Genomic DNA, 14,826 nt, shown 5'->3' with positions numbered 1-14,826 from the left:
CTGATCCCAACCTTTTTTTAAATGCACACTTCATATTACACAGCTGTTTTTCTTTAAACAGTTGAAGAAATGCCTGAACAACTGACTATATCCACGAAAACCTATCAACGAAAATCCTCCATGAAACCCAAAGAAAGGCAGGAGTGTTTAAGTAAAACACTAGTTCAAAAAAAGAGAGTGTAAAGGAGAGTCTCACATAATCACAACCATTACAAGAAAACTTGGCTCCAAACAAATATTATTTCAAAATATACAAAAATACCAACATTTGAAAAGTCAAAATTGTGGTTCATTTCACCACTCTAACTTGGCTTAGAAGAACAGCTGTACACTCAAAAAGTTAAACCCTTTCTGAACAATAAAATGACACTATAAATGTATAACACCTCTCAGACATGGAGGTCAACAGCTTTTATCAAATGGTTTTCACATGCCTATGAAGCCTTGCATGGCGCTAGCAATAGGAAAGCATATTTATTTGGATCACAGCCTCTGAAGACATAAAACTAGACAACAGACACTAGGTACATGGATTTAGTTAGAATTTAGGCCAGATGACTCAGAATATAGTCAGTGCCAAAGAATATAACACAACTGGAATCTCCCGCTGTTTAGTCCTGTCCTGTGACTGCTACCCCAGACTTTCTCTTGAGATAGTTGATGATAATGCAAATTACAACTGTTCCATGTGTGGCTGGAAAGGGATTGGGTTGCTCAGGGGATTTTGTATCCAGAATTTGACATGTTTTCTTTTAGCACTTCTGGCCATTTCATTGTGCCTCCGTGGTCTATAGTTTTCAAAGTACTCAAGCAAGTATGCTGAGGGTTAGAAGGACTAATGGAAGAGAAAAGGGCTCTTGCCAGGAAAAGAAAACAGATGCAACATAAAAATTACAAGTTATTGTAAACAGTGAAGGACAAGTTAAGATGTAAAAAAGTTTTTCATGTGGTATTTGACTCTTTTCTCTTTACCCTGCTTAATGCTGGTGGCCATGAGAGCAGTTACATAACAAAGAAGGCGTGATAACAGAGCTGAAGAGAGTAGGAAGGGAAGAAACTGTTCTTACAATTTACGATCTGTACAGGAAATCTTAAAAATATTTTCATTGCACTTTTTTTGGTCTGATTGATTTGCTTCAAAGCAAAAACTTTGTCTGGTTTTGATTGTTGAAGAGCCAGAGATATGGTCTGGAAGCCCTCATTCTTTTAACTAATACAAGTCAGAGTGCTAGTTATATCACAGCAAGATCTGTCCTTAAACTACCTGGCGTATGTTAGAATTAAATAAACACAGATGAAATAAAAAGAGAGATTTCAGTTGGTGTGAACATGCACACAAAATTACTCTCCTTTTCTGGTGAGGTTAACTGTCTTGTTCTATGAGTTCTAGAATTTTTTTCAGAGAAAACAGGGCTGGGATTTGAATTTATAACATGAAACACATAAACCTAAGGACATTCAAACCAAAAAAAAAAAAAAAAGAAGAAAAAGAAGATACTCAAAATTACTTTTAGGCTTTCTTTAATTGAATGTTAAAGATTATCATCACTTTGTTTTTCCCCTACAAATCACCTTTAAATGAAATCATTACTCCCCTACCCTGGCTTGGGTAAGAGTGATTTTTATTGTTTTGTCTGGCTAGTAATAAAAAGAGCTTATAGCTAATCAGACAGTCTGAGAAAATAAAACTTCAGTGTCTCCTATTTAGCTAGAGAAGTGGAAGCATTTACAAGACAAAACAGTTTTCATCAGATATTAAAAATCTCATACAAAAGTCCACTTTAGGGACATAAACCACTAGGGATCTTCCTATAAAGAACAATTTAAAATAAAACTCAGCCCTAATCCACATGAGAAAGTCCAGATCACACTCACGGTATGCTGTTGCAGAATCCCTCTCCTTCTGGTCTGTGCTGAGAAACATGGTGAGGGCAGAATATGGTACCTGGAATAACTACGCAAAGAAAGAACATCACTTAGGAAATGTCAGGGTAAATGCTGTATTCCTTTGATATCCAGGAAAATGGTTTAATGCAACCTTGAATTCACTTACTTCGAACACCATATTTTTTAGCACAAAGACCTGTCTTTTCTTTCTGATTTGTGAAGCATATAAAAGGAAAAAAGTATCTTTCATAATATAAATCATAAATTATCAGTAAGCTTTACCAGTAATGCCATGCTCCTTCAGATTCCTTGGGAAAACGTCCTTCATAACTAGGCTATAAAGAATCTAGCTTTCTTTGCACTAGAAGATTATCATGTTTCTAGCTTAAGCTAACTAACAGGAAGCAAAGCCATAATGAAGACAATACATTTTTCCAATTTATTCAAGCCAGAAAACTGTATAAATCCCAAAATTATTTCAAATATCTGTATCACTATGCAATTTCAGGAGGTAATTGTGAAAACTAATTGGTCTTCAGCACCATTTTTCCACACGTTTCTTAATTTGAGTTAAGAATATGTAGAAACACCCAATTGCTATGTCCATGCACTGGCAAAAAGGTAGATGAGGAGCGTTGCTTTTTGATTTTACAGCACTGTATCTAGTACACAACTGATACCTTGCTGTAAAATCTTGGTGGAAACAATGCACTGGCAATATTTATTGGAATGCTGAGTAAATTAGCCCCTCTTTTCCTGCAGAAGAGGCCTTATCCCCAGTAGTACTTCACTGAAAATAACTATTGAACATTAAAGGCTTGACCTTTTGGATGGTCATGATGTGAGTGGGACTTCATCCTCACAGTGCTGAATTAAAATAAAAATCACTTCAAAAGTGTTGGAACATATACTATTGTGAAGTGGAAGTGGAACATGAACCTGTCTGAACAATCAAGTTCTTTGTGGTGTTTCCACCACTGCAGAGATCTGTAGCCAGGTAAACTAAGTCTCACAATCTGCACCCTACTCTGTTCGTATGAAATGCATTTCCATTCACCTCCATCAAACATGGCAAGTGTCTACATTTTCAGAGCCCTGCTATGGGAAACCTGTGTTTTTCCTTCAAAAGACAGCAAATAGAAAATTATTTTAAGCCATTATGAACATCCTGTGCACCATCTTTCTAAAGAGGAAAAAAAGGACCTAGAGAAACATTCCAGCTTAACATAGGAATACAGAATTCCCAGGTCCAACGGATCTGTAAACAGGAGAAAAGCCAGAAGTCAAACAAGAAATACAAACATTTTAAATGTCTAGGAACCACTTTCTCAAAACGTGATCCAGTGACATTCAGTCAGCTAGGATATAAATTGCAATGTAGCTGTCTCGCTTCCACTCCTAACCTGCTGCGTGATACAGCTTTGCAAAGAAGATAGTTTCTTTCACCTTGATACTGGCCACAAGGCAAAATAGGGTGATGCAACCCCTATGTGTACAGTATGGAATGTGTCAAGAGTTCTTTGGGTTTCACTGAAATGATGGCTTCTACATAAAAGTTGCAAGTTCTGGGCTGTACTAAAAAATGTGTGTGTTCAAACTCTTCTAACCAGGCATAAATATTATGATACTACTATCAGTATGTTTCAGCTCTGGTACCCTGACTTTTCATTGCCTTCTAGTTTGAGTTAAACCCCTCCACAAATTAGAGCCACAAATCTACTTGGTCTCCTAATCTGCTCCTGAAAACAGAAGTTAAGAGAAATGAGATATCTAACTGGAATTAGGAATCTGAATATCTCTGTGGATCTATACAAGAATGAGTTGAATATCTAGGGCACTGCCAATGAAAGTGCCTGGAGGTAATCTGCCTGAATTAGCAGGTGATTTGCCAGAGAAAGCATGGGCAGAAGCCATCAACGAGCAGAGAGTTTGATAAAAGGACATCTACCTATCCCTTAAACCCACTAGAAGTTGAAATCAAACATCAGATTTTGGTAAATTTCAGTTTACTAGATCTGAATGCATTAAGATAGTAGTAACTTGCCTGTTTGCTGCCTGAGAACATCATGACCTGTAATCAACTTACTGTGGTCAGTGCTTGGAAAATGCAGTAGAAAATCAGGTACCATGCAACTCTTCCTGATACAAAAGGAGGCAAGTACCACATAAAAAAATAAGATACTACTGTGAAGGGTGTACATGCCAGCATCCTGCAAAGAAGATTAAGACATGTCAACAATCTCAACATAACGATCGCAAAACACATTAAATTTTCCTGCTAATAATGAATATAATGTAATTTATTTTATGTGCAGTTTTCTAACTACAGTTATGCCATGTTTTTAAGTATTAAACGTTAGCATGTGTTAAATAAACAGTTGAATATAAAATGTATACAACTCTTTCCATAAAATGAAAAAAAAAAATAATCAGCAAATCTGGATGAAAACAGCTATACTTAGGTTAGTAAGACACAATTACCTTGCACATGCACTGTAACAGAATACCTATAGTGCTGTTCCTTAGTACATGTCTCAGACTACACATTTACTAGAAAGAACCACTGAAAACTAAGCTCTGTCATCACATGTCTTCACATACCTTGAATACTATGTCAGTTTTGGGCCCCTCACTACAAAAAAGACACTGAGGTGCTGGAGTGCAAGTCTTAAGAGGAGCAGCTGAGGGGACTGGGGTTGTTTAGCCTGGAGAAGAGGAGGCTCAGGGGGGACCTTATTGCTCTCTACAACTGCCTGAGAGGAGACTGTAGGCAGGTGGGGGTCAGTCTCCTTTCCTCAGTAACGAGTGATAGGAGAAGAGGAAACCGCCTCAAGTTGCACCAGAGGAGGTTTAGATTGGATATGTGGAAAAATGTCTTCACTGAAAGGGTGGTCAAGCATTGGAACAGGCTTCCCAGGGAGCTGCTTTAGTCACCATCCCTGGAGGTATTAAAAGACTTGCAGAAGTGGCACTTAGGCATATGATTTAGTGATGGACTTGGCAGTGTTAGGTTAACAGTTGAACTCTATGATCTTAAAGGTCCTTTCCAACCTACATGATTCTATGATTCTAATTTTTACATAAGCCTACTTATTATTAAGGATTCCCTCTTCCAATTTCAATGCCTTCAGTTTTCCTCTCCATTTAGCTTCTTCATTGCTACTTCAGGCAAGTGCAAATATGTTGATATTAAAAATGCTGAAAACAGCATAAAAAATAATGGACAGCCCACTGCAGAAGTTCCTACAGTCTGTATCTTCTTGAGTATATGATCATTTCTTTCATTTAACTCAACAGCAAAACTCCTAATCACTTCAAACACAAAAGGATCATCTTCAGGTGAGGAAGATGCCTTAAAAAATGAACCACTGAAATTTGAATTCCGGGCATTGACATAAACCAGCAATTAATTGTGTTAGTCTGAAAGCTATTTCAAATTGCATTAGTTTGAACACTATTTCAGGCAAACACCACTTGTCAAACTCTATGATATCAAAGAAGTGATCAGATGCTATTATTTCCTAAATGTCCTAGTTGCAACAGAATCAGGGCTCCTGTATTCTTGTAAATCAGACAATAAACAATGTAATTAGATGACCAGGATCCTAACAAAAAATATCCAAACACGTAAAAGAGAAAACAGATTAATCCCTTCACAACAGCACTACTGACATTAGGGGTCAGCTGATTATTTTGCAATCGTGAACTGAAAACCTGGAATACAAAAGAGTAATGCGGGTAAATAGTTTAGTAAAACAATGGCTTTCCCACGCTGCTTTTTGGGATGGACAGCATCACCGGGAACTGAGCATTTACAAGGTAAGTGCCAGGTTCTGGTATTCTCTGTCCCTCTGGTCCCCAGGCCACAGTTCATCCACAGCTGGTCAGCAATGGAAAACACAAATAAGGGTAAAATCCTAACACAACTCAAGGAATCTACCTTCCTCTCCAAAGTGTGAGATCTTTCAAACTGGTGTCCAGATAAAGCCACCACAGTTAAATACTTTCATAATCAATTTTTCATGCAACTTTTCAGCAATAACCCTCTTAGTATTCTTCCCCTCTTTCATCCTCTTTCCACATTTTCCTTTCCTCATTAGTGTGAATTTTCAAAGCCTTACTGAAGTTGCTGAATATCTAATTGTCTACTATTATGTCCTTTAACAAAATATTTGACCAGATTTGTGTATTTCAAGTCAATGTCTGCTTATGCCTTTTAAAGACATTACATAGAAGAGATCAATAGCCATTGATGATGTATTATATTGAGTACAGTATTGAGCTATAGTTAACATTCACCACCTTTATTAAGGTTCTTGCTTTGCTGGCAAGATTTTCTGACTGAGCCAATTCTACTGCTTCACTCTAGATACTTAAGAGGGCAGAATTTCAAAATACTAAAATGTTCTTAAGTTATGGAAGATCCATTTTTTGCTTTGTATTAACATGATCTGACCTCCAAAGTGTAGGAACAAAATTCCCATGAAAAAAATTACGATTACGAAAAAACCCAGACAAAATCCTTCTGGAAAGAAAGCAGCTGTCTGATGAATACGTATTTAAAGTTAGAGTTATATAAGCAGTTTTCTTGTAAGAACTGCAAGCTGTACAGTAGCTGGTTTACAGTGCAAAGGTCTGGTAAGTTCATGGTTGTACTAGGATGGGAGTTATTCTATGATCAATTTTACACTAACAATAAACACATGTATTTGCAGTATTTTCAGAGAACCAAAAAAAAAAAACCCCAACAGAATACATCTAGTGGCATTTGTATTAAAATGTCTTTATTTTCTTATTTAATAACTTTGTTACTAGTTAATTCAGTGCTCATTAAAAAGCACTCCATTTACCTGGCCACAAACCAGATCCTGAAAAGAGAAACACCAGCAAGCTCCTCTTTCCCCGTGGGGCTCTTGAAAAAAAGCTTAATTTTGACCTGAAGAGCCCATTCCTGCCGGGGCCAAGAGCGGCTGATCTCAGCCTTCTTCCAATACATACTTGCTTTCTGTTCTTTGTCAGATATAAGCTGCCCATGGACATGTTTCTGTAGCCCTAAAGCCACAAGACAGCAAGAGAACCACCAGCTAAAAAAATGGGCTTTTTTTTCCCCCATGAAAATTCTACTTCTTTACTCAGGATACCACATCTAGTTTTGGATTTTTGTCGTGAATCAAAATTTTGGTGTTACATTAATTCAAAATATCACACACAACTTCCTTATAATGCATGAGAGACAGCACTGATGAAAGACTCCGTATTTCACAAACTACTCAGTTTCCTCTCAAATTCCAAAATACAAAAAAGGCCCAACAAATAAATGCCCTATAGTATAGATGAGCTTGGGTTCCTCTAACACGGACCAATCCTTTCCAATTTTCTTGCTTCACACCTGTCAATCTCCTTCCTATATGAGCGACATTCATTCTTCTAACCTCTCCTTATGTTCTCATGGACAACCCACGTACAAGTGTACTAGCTAGAGTGCATACAGGGGCTAGTATGTCACAGTGAAACATCACACTGTCCCTTTAGAAATGTTGATCAAAATTTCATTCATTATAAAAATCATGGTGATTTTTTTATCAAGTATTTTGATTATGGGGATGTAATAGAAGCAGGACCAGAATGACTGCTGTAAGGAAGAATGTAACAGTGTCATGACAGTACTGGTTACTTCAATGCCATGGTGTCACATCTGTTCCACATGTATGAACATGTCTTTTACTGAATTAAAAGGCCTAGAGAATTAAAGTTGATGGAGTTCCTGGAAGGTTAATGGGAGAAGTGAAGGCACACAAGGACACAGGTAGAAACAAGCTCAAACTTTGTGGAGGAGTGAAACCAAACTAAAGGAATCTAGACAAAGATGAAACTTCAGCCACAGATTCAAGAAATTTTTAGATCTGAGCTTCCAAGTTGCTTAACAACACAGCATTCTGGCTTTATTTGTTTGTGTCTCCAGTGGTAGAAAATCTTGTCTGTGTTTTCATGGGTGAGCAGGTTAAAGGGAAATAGACAACATGACAATTTTTCTTTTTGATTTTATATATATAAAGAATAAATACAATCACTGTTGTCTGGGAAACAGGCAAAGAAAAACGAGTAATTCAATGAGGTGAATGTATGATCACAACACACACACACACAATATTCATATATATATATATGTAAATATATGTACACATTTATGCTTACCAAGGCATGAGCCGGCCAATTTTTGTCCATCTACTTTTGCTAATAAAAAAGCCAGCAATAGGATCAGTAATTGCACCTGAGGCTTTGCCAATGAACAGCACCAGGGAGGCATGAAATGGAGTAATCTGAAAGTACAGACAGTATACTGTAAACAACAGCCATTGTTCCACAGTACAATGAAATAGAATAAAGCAACTTTCCAGAAAAAAACGCAGTGTTTTAAAGAATAATGACGGTTCATTTAGAAAACATGTCTGCTGCTGTCATAGAAATTATTATTGGTTACCCATAGCAAACAAACGAGACACTGAGACAGGCACCATGCAAGAAAGTATTAGAGGGGAAAAGTGCAAGGAGAGATTATTAATGTGTTTGGAACTAGAAAAATGAGCCAGATAGTCAAATAGTAGCCTTAAGTCCTTGTATTAGTCATAAAACCTAACAGAGCCCCTCTGTAATTATCCCCTCACTTTGTCCTGCACACAGCCCAATTTCCCACTATCTTTATCTTGACCTGATCTAGAAAAAACTAGAGGGAGCTGTTTACATATGTTCATGGTTTTTCATCTCCGGAGATTACCCAGCAAGGCTGCCAACCGGTGGCATGCGACTGTGGAAGAGGTTGTAGCACAGGAGACTTTATCCACTCGTAACTGAGCTGTGGCAAATGAACTGTATAAGGCACATCTGTGCAAATCAAAGCTGCCAGCACATGTCCAAGAAATTTTACTTGACAAATGTTCACGGATTACATAAGAATAAAATGGCCAAGTAGAAAACCCTTTGAAACTAACCCAGGAGGAGCATACTTAAGTGCCTTTATAGAAATAGTTTATCCCAAGGAATGTAGTTATTTTTCAGATGTATCTGTGGAGAGCTTAGGAATTTGTATCACACAACGTTAGAAAAGGTGGATGCCCTTCCAAGCGCTCAGTTCATGCCACTGAAACTATAGGCCTGAAAAAAAGTCATTGAAATCTATATAAACATGAATGTTCCCCAAATCAACCTCGAGAGAGAATGCTGAAACAGTCTATGTGGCTTAAACAGCAAAAGCAGACAAAACCCCTTCATCTGTATGCTGCTTCATGCTACTGGTGCTCCAATGCATCAGGAAGCCTTGCCAATGGAGCTGCTGCTACACCAAATGAGCTAGTATCCTCTGCTTTTCTGCAGAGCTTACTGCCTCCTAGGCAGCATCACATTGCTTCCAGCTAGTGCAGGTCACTGGCACAGAGAATTTGCTGTAGGTTTTTCCTCAGAGGTGAAAGAAGGAAGCAATAAACTCTGAACGTCCTGGATGACCTTTGTAAAAGGTAGGTGCTATGTACTTTTGTAATCAAACCTGTTAAATTTTAGACCAAATTACGTGAAATTGCAGGGACAGCCAGTCTTCCTGACACCACCAGCTCCAAGGCACATGCTCCACTCTAGAAAGCTTACAAACAGGGAAGGATTGTGAATGGTAGTCTCCAGCACATAAATGACAGTGGTTCTCCAAGCATCCTATCGCTGCACTGTAGGACAAGGCTGGGATGGGCTGTGTCCTACAGCAGTTTACTGATGTTCACGTCAACCACCTTTGCTGACCTGTGCCCTCCCACAGCCAGGGTGGCCAGTAGCCCACCAGCCCTGAGGCAGACTTGCCACACAGGCTGCACTGGAACTGCTCAGAAGTCACTACTGCTCAAGAGACAGGTCAGCCAAAACAAGAACAAAATAGCAGTCAGAGAGACGGGTTGAAATACTGCAGTTATGAGGGACACAGGGACAGAAAACTTCAAATTAGGTGGGTAATGCATTTTTATTTTGTTCAGATAACTGGAATAGACAGAAAGGCAGTGGGTATTAGTTAAACAGAGGTGGAAGAAAGTCTTGAGGAAAATTAAAACCTCTCTTATGTTAGGAGTGGAATCAGTGTAGTCACCCTGTCTTCATCATCAGTATGGGCTTACATATCCCTTGGCTGCGTTTTTTAGCTTCTAAATGTAGACAGTGTCTGTCAGCACCAATGCCAGAAACTTCTCAGTGTTAATAAAAAGCTAAAATATGGTAAATTCACCCATCACAAAAGGAATAAAGACCAGGATCCTATCTATTATCAGAGGTTTTGGTGCTTTCTAGTAATTTGACTCAAGGGTACTATGTGGACATACATTTATATGTCAGTAGTTTATACAGGTAATTTAGATGGAACATGGAATCAAATGGAAAAACCTGTAACCTACAGAAAGTGAATACAAATGTACTTTTCTTAGGAAGGATCCAGATTACATATGAACAATTACACCTAGTGAGTTTCACAGTCTCTCAAAGAGCTAAAACAGTTCTGCCCTCTAAGTGGGAAAGAATTAAATCCAGGTAGTGACTATAAAATTACATGCTCTCCCCTGAAAAGATGTGGAAAACACCACAGGATTTCAGAGCTGTTTATCAGGCTTTGAAATAAATCCTGTCCCTGCAGGATTACTTCAGAGAACAAACTAAACCATCAAGGAACAAATAATTAAGGCCTTTAATGAAGTAGTAAGTGTATCATTACAAACATTAAGCAAAATTATTTGGTTTCAGTAGGAGCCTGTTAACAAAATAATAATAATTATTATTATTATTATTAATTTATTTAGGTAGTGCCCAAAGATGCAAGAATGGGACCCACAGCTTTCTGGATACTCTACACAAACAAAGAAATAAACAGTGCCTAGCTTCAAGAATTTTCTATTTCTGTGATAATCAGAGAGCGGGGAAATTGCCATATTTATAAGCACCCTGGGAAAACTGTATTAATGTCTTTCTCATTCAGTTCATGCTTCATCACCTCCAATGGCTTGTATTGCCATCCTTGATCCTTGATGTAAGCATGAAACAGCTGTAGTCAGAGCTGCATCCACCTCCCTGCTGCATCTCTAGGTTACCCATTCCACCTCCAACTCCTCAGACCCCACACCACCCACTTGACACCTTTGACACTGCTGTCCAAAACTGGCCCCTTTTCTAGATCTTGTGACTTTGATCTCAGCAAGACAATCAAGATACCAGTTTTACATGCCAGCCTTATTATGTTTCCAATTTTATCAAGTCACACCTCAGCTTCTGGTATCAAACTTTGTAGGAAAACCATAAATCCAATCTTTGGGATGCCTCTGCTCCCCACATCTTGATATACTGTCTTTCTGCATCTTAAACAGCAAATGGATAATATGGATAAAATGGATAATAGTGTCTAATCCGGAACCTCCTGTTCTTTCCAGCAAATAAAAAGTCATCAGTTCTGAAAGCCACTCATGTAGTTTCAGCTACAGCTGTTCTCAAGGTCCCTGCAATTTTGCCTCCTCTCCCTAAAGTCCTTTTTTCTATCCTGTAACTTTATCTGTCCCACCTAGTTACCACACAGACATACAAGACAATCCAAAACAGTAAAAAATGCTTATAGATTGATTTTCATTGTTTCTCTGCTGTCCTGAAATCTAGCTGGAACAGCTGAAAGTCAGATGAATGGGATGACTCCTACTGCTTTGTTTTACCAGATCTGCTTCTACACCAGAAAGCTACAGACTAGAAGCAAAGAACCTTCAGGAAGGATAACTCTGCTTTCTTTGCAAAGAAATTATCCTAGACAAACCAAGTAAAATTTATGTGAAATTATGTTGACTACTGGATGCAGCTGCAGTGATTTTTAACTAAACCAAACTAACAAAACTTCACAACCTCAACATGGTGCTATTAACCTTTCAGACCTCATATCTTACACACTCTGACTGTTGACACAGAGAACTGCTTTTTCTAGTCTGCAAGTGTGTGAGCTCTACAGTGCTTAAAGCTCTGCTGATGATCGCAAACCAAGAGCAAACAATGGCTACTTCAAGACAGAAAGGAAACTAGTGAAAAAAAATAAATATATATATATTTCTGGACAAGTTCATATAGTTTCCAGGGCACTGAACAGCTAGAGGCAAAGATAATAAGACAATTTAAAAGCTTTATTAGTCAACTTGCCTTTTATCATTCCAGGGACATAGCAGACATCAGAGTAGAGGTACAACTACAATCTGTAAAGGTTTCTTGTGCTACTTACGTGGGCTATATCTAGCAGGTAGATCTGTAGGAAGAAAGCAGCAGCACTCCCTGCCACTTGATTTGGGGCACCTCCTATTGCATAGCATAATTTGCTGCAGATCGAGAGCCTGTATTCCTGTTCAAAACAAAGGAGAACACATGATGAGAAAAAACAGGTACACAAGTTAAAAGCTACAGAATTCATGAGGTTAAAGTCTAAGGTTAACACCAAATTCAGATATTTACTTCACAAGTATTCCACTAAAATCCATATAACCTCAACCCCTATCATCAACAGGCATTTGGATATTTGTTGCTTTGACTTTTAATGGCTTTGTTCCTTAATTCAGCCCCTAAAAACAGATTTCAGTGTTCCTACAAGGGAATCTATGCTTATCTACCACCTTCTTGCAAGCTACTAAAAAGGAACAAGTCTGCAAACAAGCAAGATGAGCTTAGTTTTTTCTTTGAATACTTTTTTTTTTAAGGGTTGAAAAGTTTTTTATTTAAAAAAAATAATTGCTTATATTAATCTTTCAGACCACAATAACCTATATATACTCTCATACCACAGTAATTCGACAACATTCAAAGCAGGAAAGTTCCATAGTCAAACACAGACTGAATAGATCCCAAACGTTTGTGCTCTGTTCCTTCCTTATTTGTTACAAAATGCTGGCGTGACCCTGGTAAAATCACTTGATTTTGTACATCTTCCTTTTGACTTGGCTTTTCTATATCTTTTGTGAAAGTTGGCATAATAGGGAAAGTAATTTTGGGGCCCAAGTCCTCTTCAGGAAGGACTCTTAAGTCACTCTAAAAAATTTTGCAAAACTGTGCTCTCTCATTTGCCTTTTGATGTTTGAAAAGTACCATAAGCATCCAAGAATATTCTCTAATAGAATTGTCAAATAAGAGTAAGATAAAAGCTGAAGATAAGGTTTCACAACAGTGATTAAAAGACAAAGAATGCACGTAGTCTAACAGAAAGTCTAATGAAGAACACAGTTTTCCAATAATAGAAGTTCTAAAATACTAGAAAGCCTTAAAAAAAAAATCTTAAAACTTAATTTCATGCCATAAAATTCAAAATATAGGAAGAAAATGATTCTTCATTAATCTTGCGTTCATTTCAAAGGGGCAATATATCAAGCTCAAATTTAGACTTACAGGTTTTCAATCCTTCTTTAAAGATTGCTGTCAGCAGGAGCCAGGAAACATGAAGAGCATCAGCAATGTTAATCTTGGGCTCTGTGCTACACAAGCCCTTAATTCTTACATTAGATCAGGATAAAAACAAAAATATAGTAACAAGATCCACCACAATGACAATATTCTGATGCATTACCTAATTTCTGAACGTTTTTAAATTTACTAAGTACCATCACCTTTACTACCTAACAGTTTTGTTAAATTTTAGATTTCTACACAGAGATCTACACACATTTCATCATCTAAGCATTTTCTTTTGAACTGTTTTATGCGAGTGGATGTGAACAAGCAAGCACGAGTATCAGGACATCTTTCTCTGTGGAAACACAAAAAGGAAGGAGGAGTGGCATCCCATTACTATGCCCAAATGGACACTGTCAGGGCACAAGCTGCAAGATGGTATTCCCACAGCAGACCCCACTCATACTCCATATTAGCAATTTTCTTCTTTCCAGGAAAAAAACAGAAGAGTGATAAACAATCATAAGACAGACTTCAACAGAACAATCTACTATTTAATTTGATAAGAGATGTTAAACACAGCAGTCTGCATACATATTTGCTGAACAAAGTGACTATCAATTTTTCATACATAAGTCTTATTAAACGTGGGCTTTACTACACTTGTGAGGTCCACAGAATCATGTCTGCTTGACTCACAACACAGTCATCCTGAGCTTTGCTCCAGGAGTTGTACACTTCTAAACTTTATCATACTTTTATTTTTTAATCATTCCCTTCTCCTAGCCTCACCTCCATCCTCTGAGAAGTTAAATTACTTTTAAAAGTTTATTTTCCTTTGATACCTTCCCCTCTGATCTCCAAGCATTGGCAAGATGACTTCCAGCTGAAATCAAGAGATATAAACCACTACTACGAAAATCCTGTATTCCATTCAACCCCCAAAACAACCTAAGAAAAACTTCTAGATCCATAATGCTGCTTTCCCACTTATTTTCCCTAGTAGCTGTCATAGAATCACAGAATGTTTTGGGTTGGAAGGAACCTTTAAAGGCCATCCAGTCCACCACCCACCACCACCCTGCCATGGGTAGGGACAACTTCCACTAGACCAGGCTGCTCAAAGCTTCATCCAACCTGGCCTTGAACACTTCCAGGTATGGGGCATCCACAGCTACTCTAGGCAACCTGTTCCAGCACCTTGCCAAATGCATTGTAAAAATTTCCTCTTTGTGTCCCTCTTTCAGTTTAAAATCATTGCCTCTTGTCCTTTCGATAGCTAAGGCCATGATAACAGAAAAAGTAAATGCCTCTCATAACATATTATTAAAAAAATAAAATTATAACACAAAGAATGTTAAGTTCTCAAGAATTAGTCTAATTAAAGTTGTGGTATAGAAAACAGTCAACCAAGATCTAAATTTACAGGTGGTAGGCAGTACCCCTTTCTTTATCAGTTTCATGGTTCTTAATGCATTTTTTTTAAAGCCTTACTGTGATTCCATGCACTCCCAG

At 37.8% G+C, this 14,826-nt stretch overlaps 1 protein-coding gene across 2 annotated transcripts in view; it reads right to left on the bottom strand.

Moving 5' to 3' along the window:
* Positions 1 to 14,826, bottom strand: part of MFSD2B (MFSD2 lysolipid transporter B, sphingolipid) — a 38,258-nt gene that overhangs the window by 20,486 nt on the left and 2,946 nt on the right. For both annotated transcript variants that reach the window (XM_055713121.1, XM_055713122.1), the window contains exons 2-5: positions 12,158 to 12,274; positions 8,083 to 8,207; positions 3,974 to 4,097; positions 1,876 to 1,954 (exon numbers count right to left, since the gene is read on the bottom strand). In XM_055713121.1, coding sequence (XP_055569096.1) covers positions 1,876 to 1,954; positions 3,974 to 4,097; positions 8,083 to 8,207; positions 12,158 to 12,274 — 445 coding nt within the window. The remainder of the gene's footprint in view (positions 1 to 1,875; positions 1,955 to 3,973; positions 4,098 to 8,082; positions 8,208 to 12,157; positions 12,275 to 14,826) is intronic.

This window comes from Falco cherrug, chromosome 6, assembly GCF_023634085.1.
Source record: "Falco cherrug isolate bFalChe1 chromosome 6, bFalChe1.pri, whole genome shotgun sequence".
Classification (NCBI taxonomy): Eukaryota; Metazoa; Chordata; class Aves; order Falconiformes; family Falconidae; genus Falco; species Falco cherrug.
This window is presented reverse-complemented; position numbering and strand designations above follow the sequence as displayed.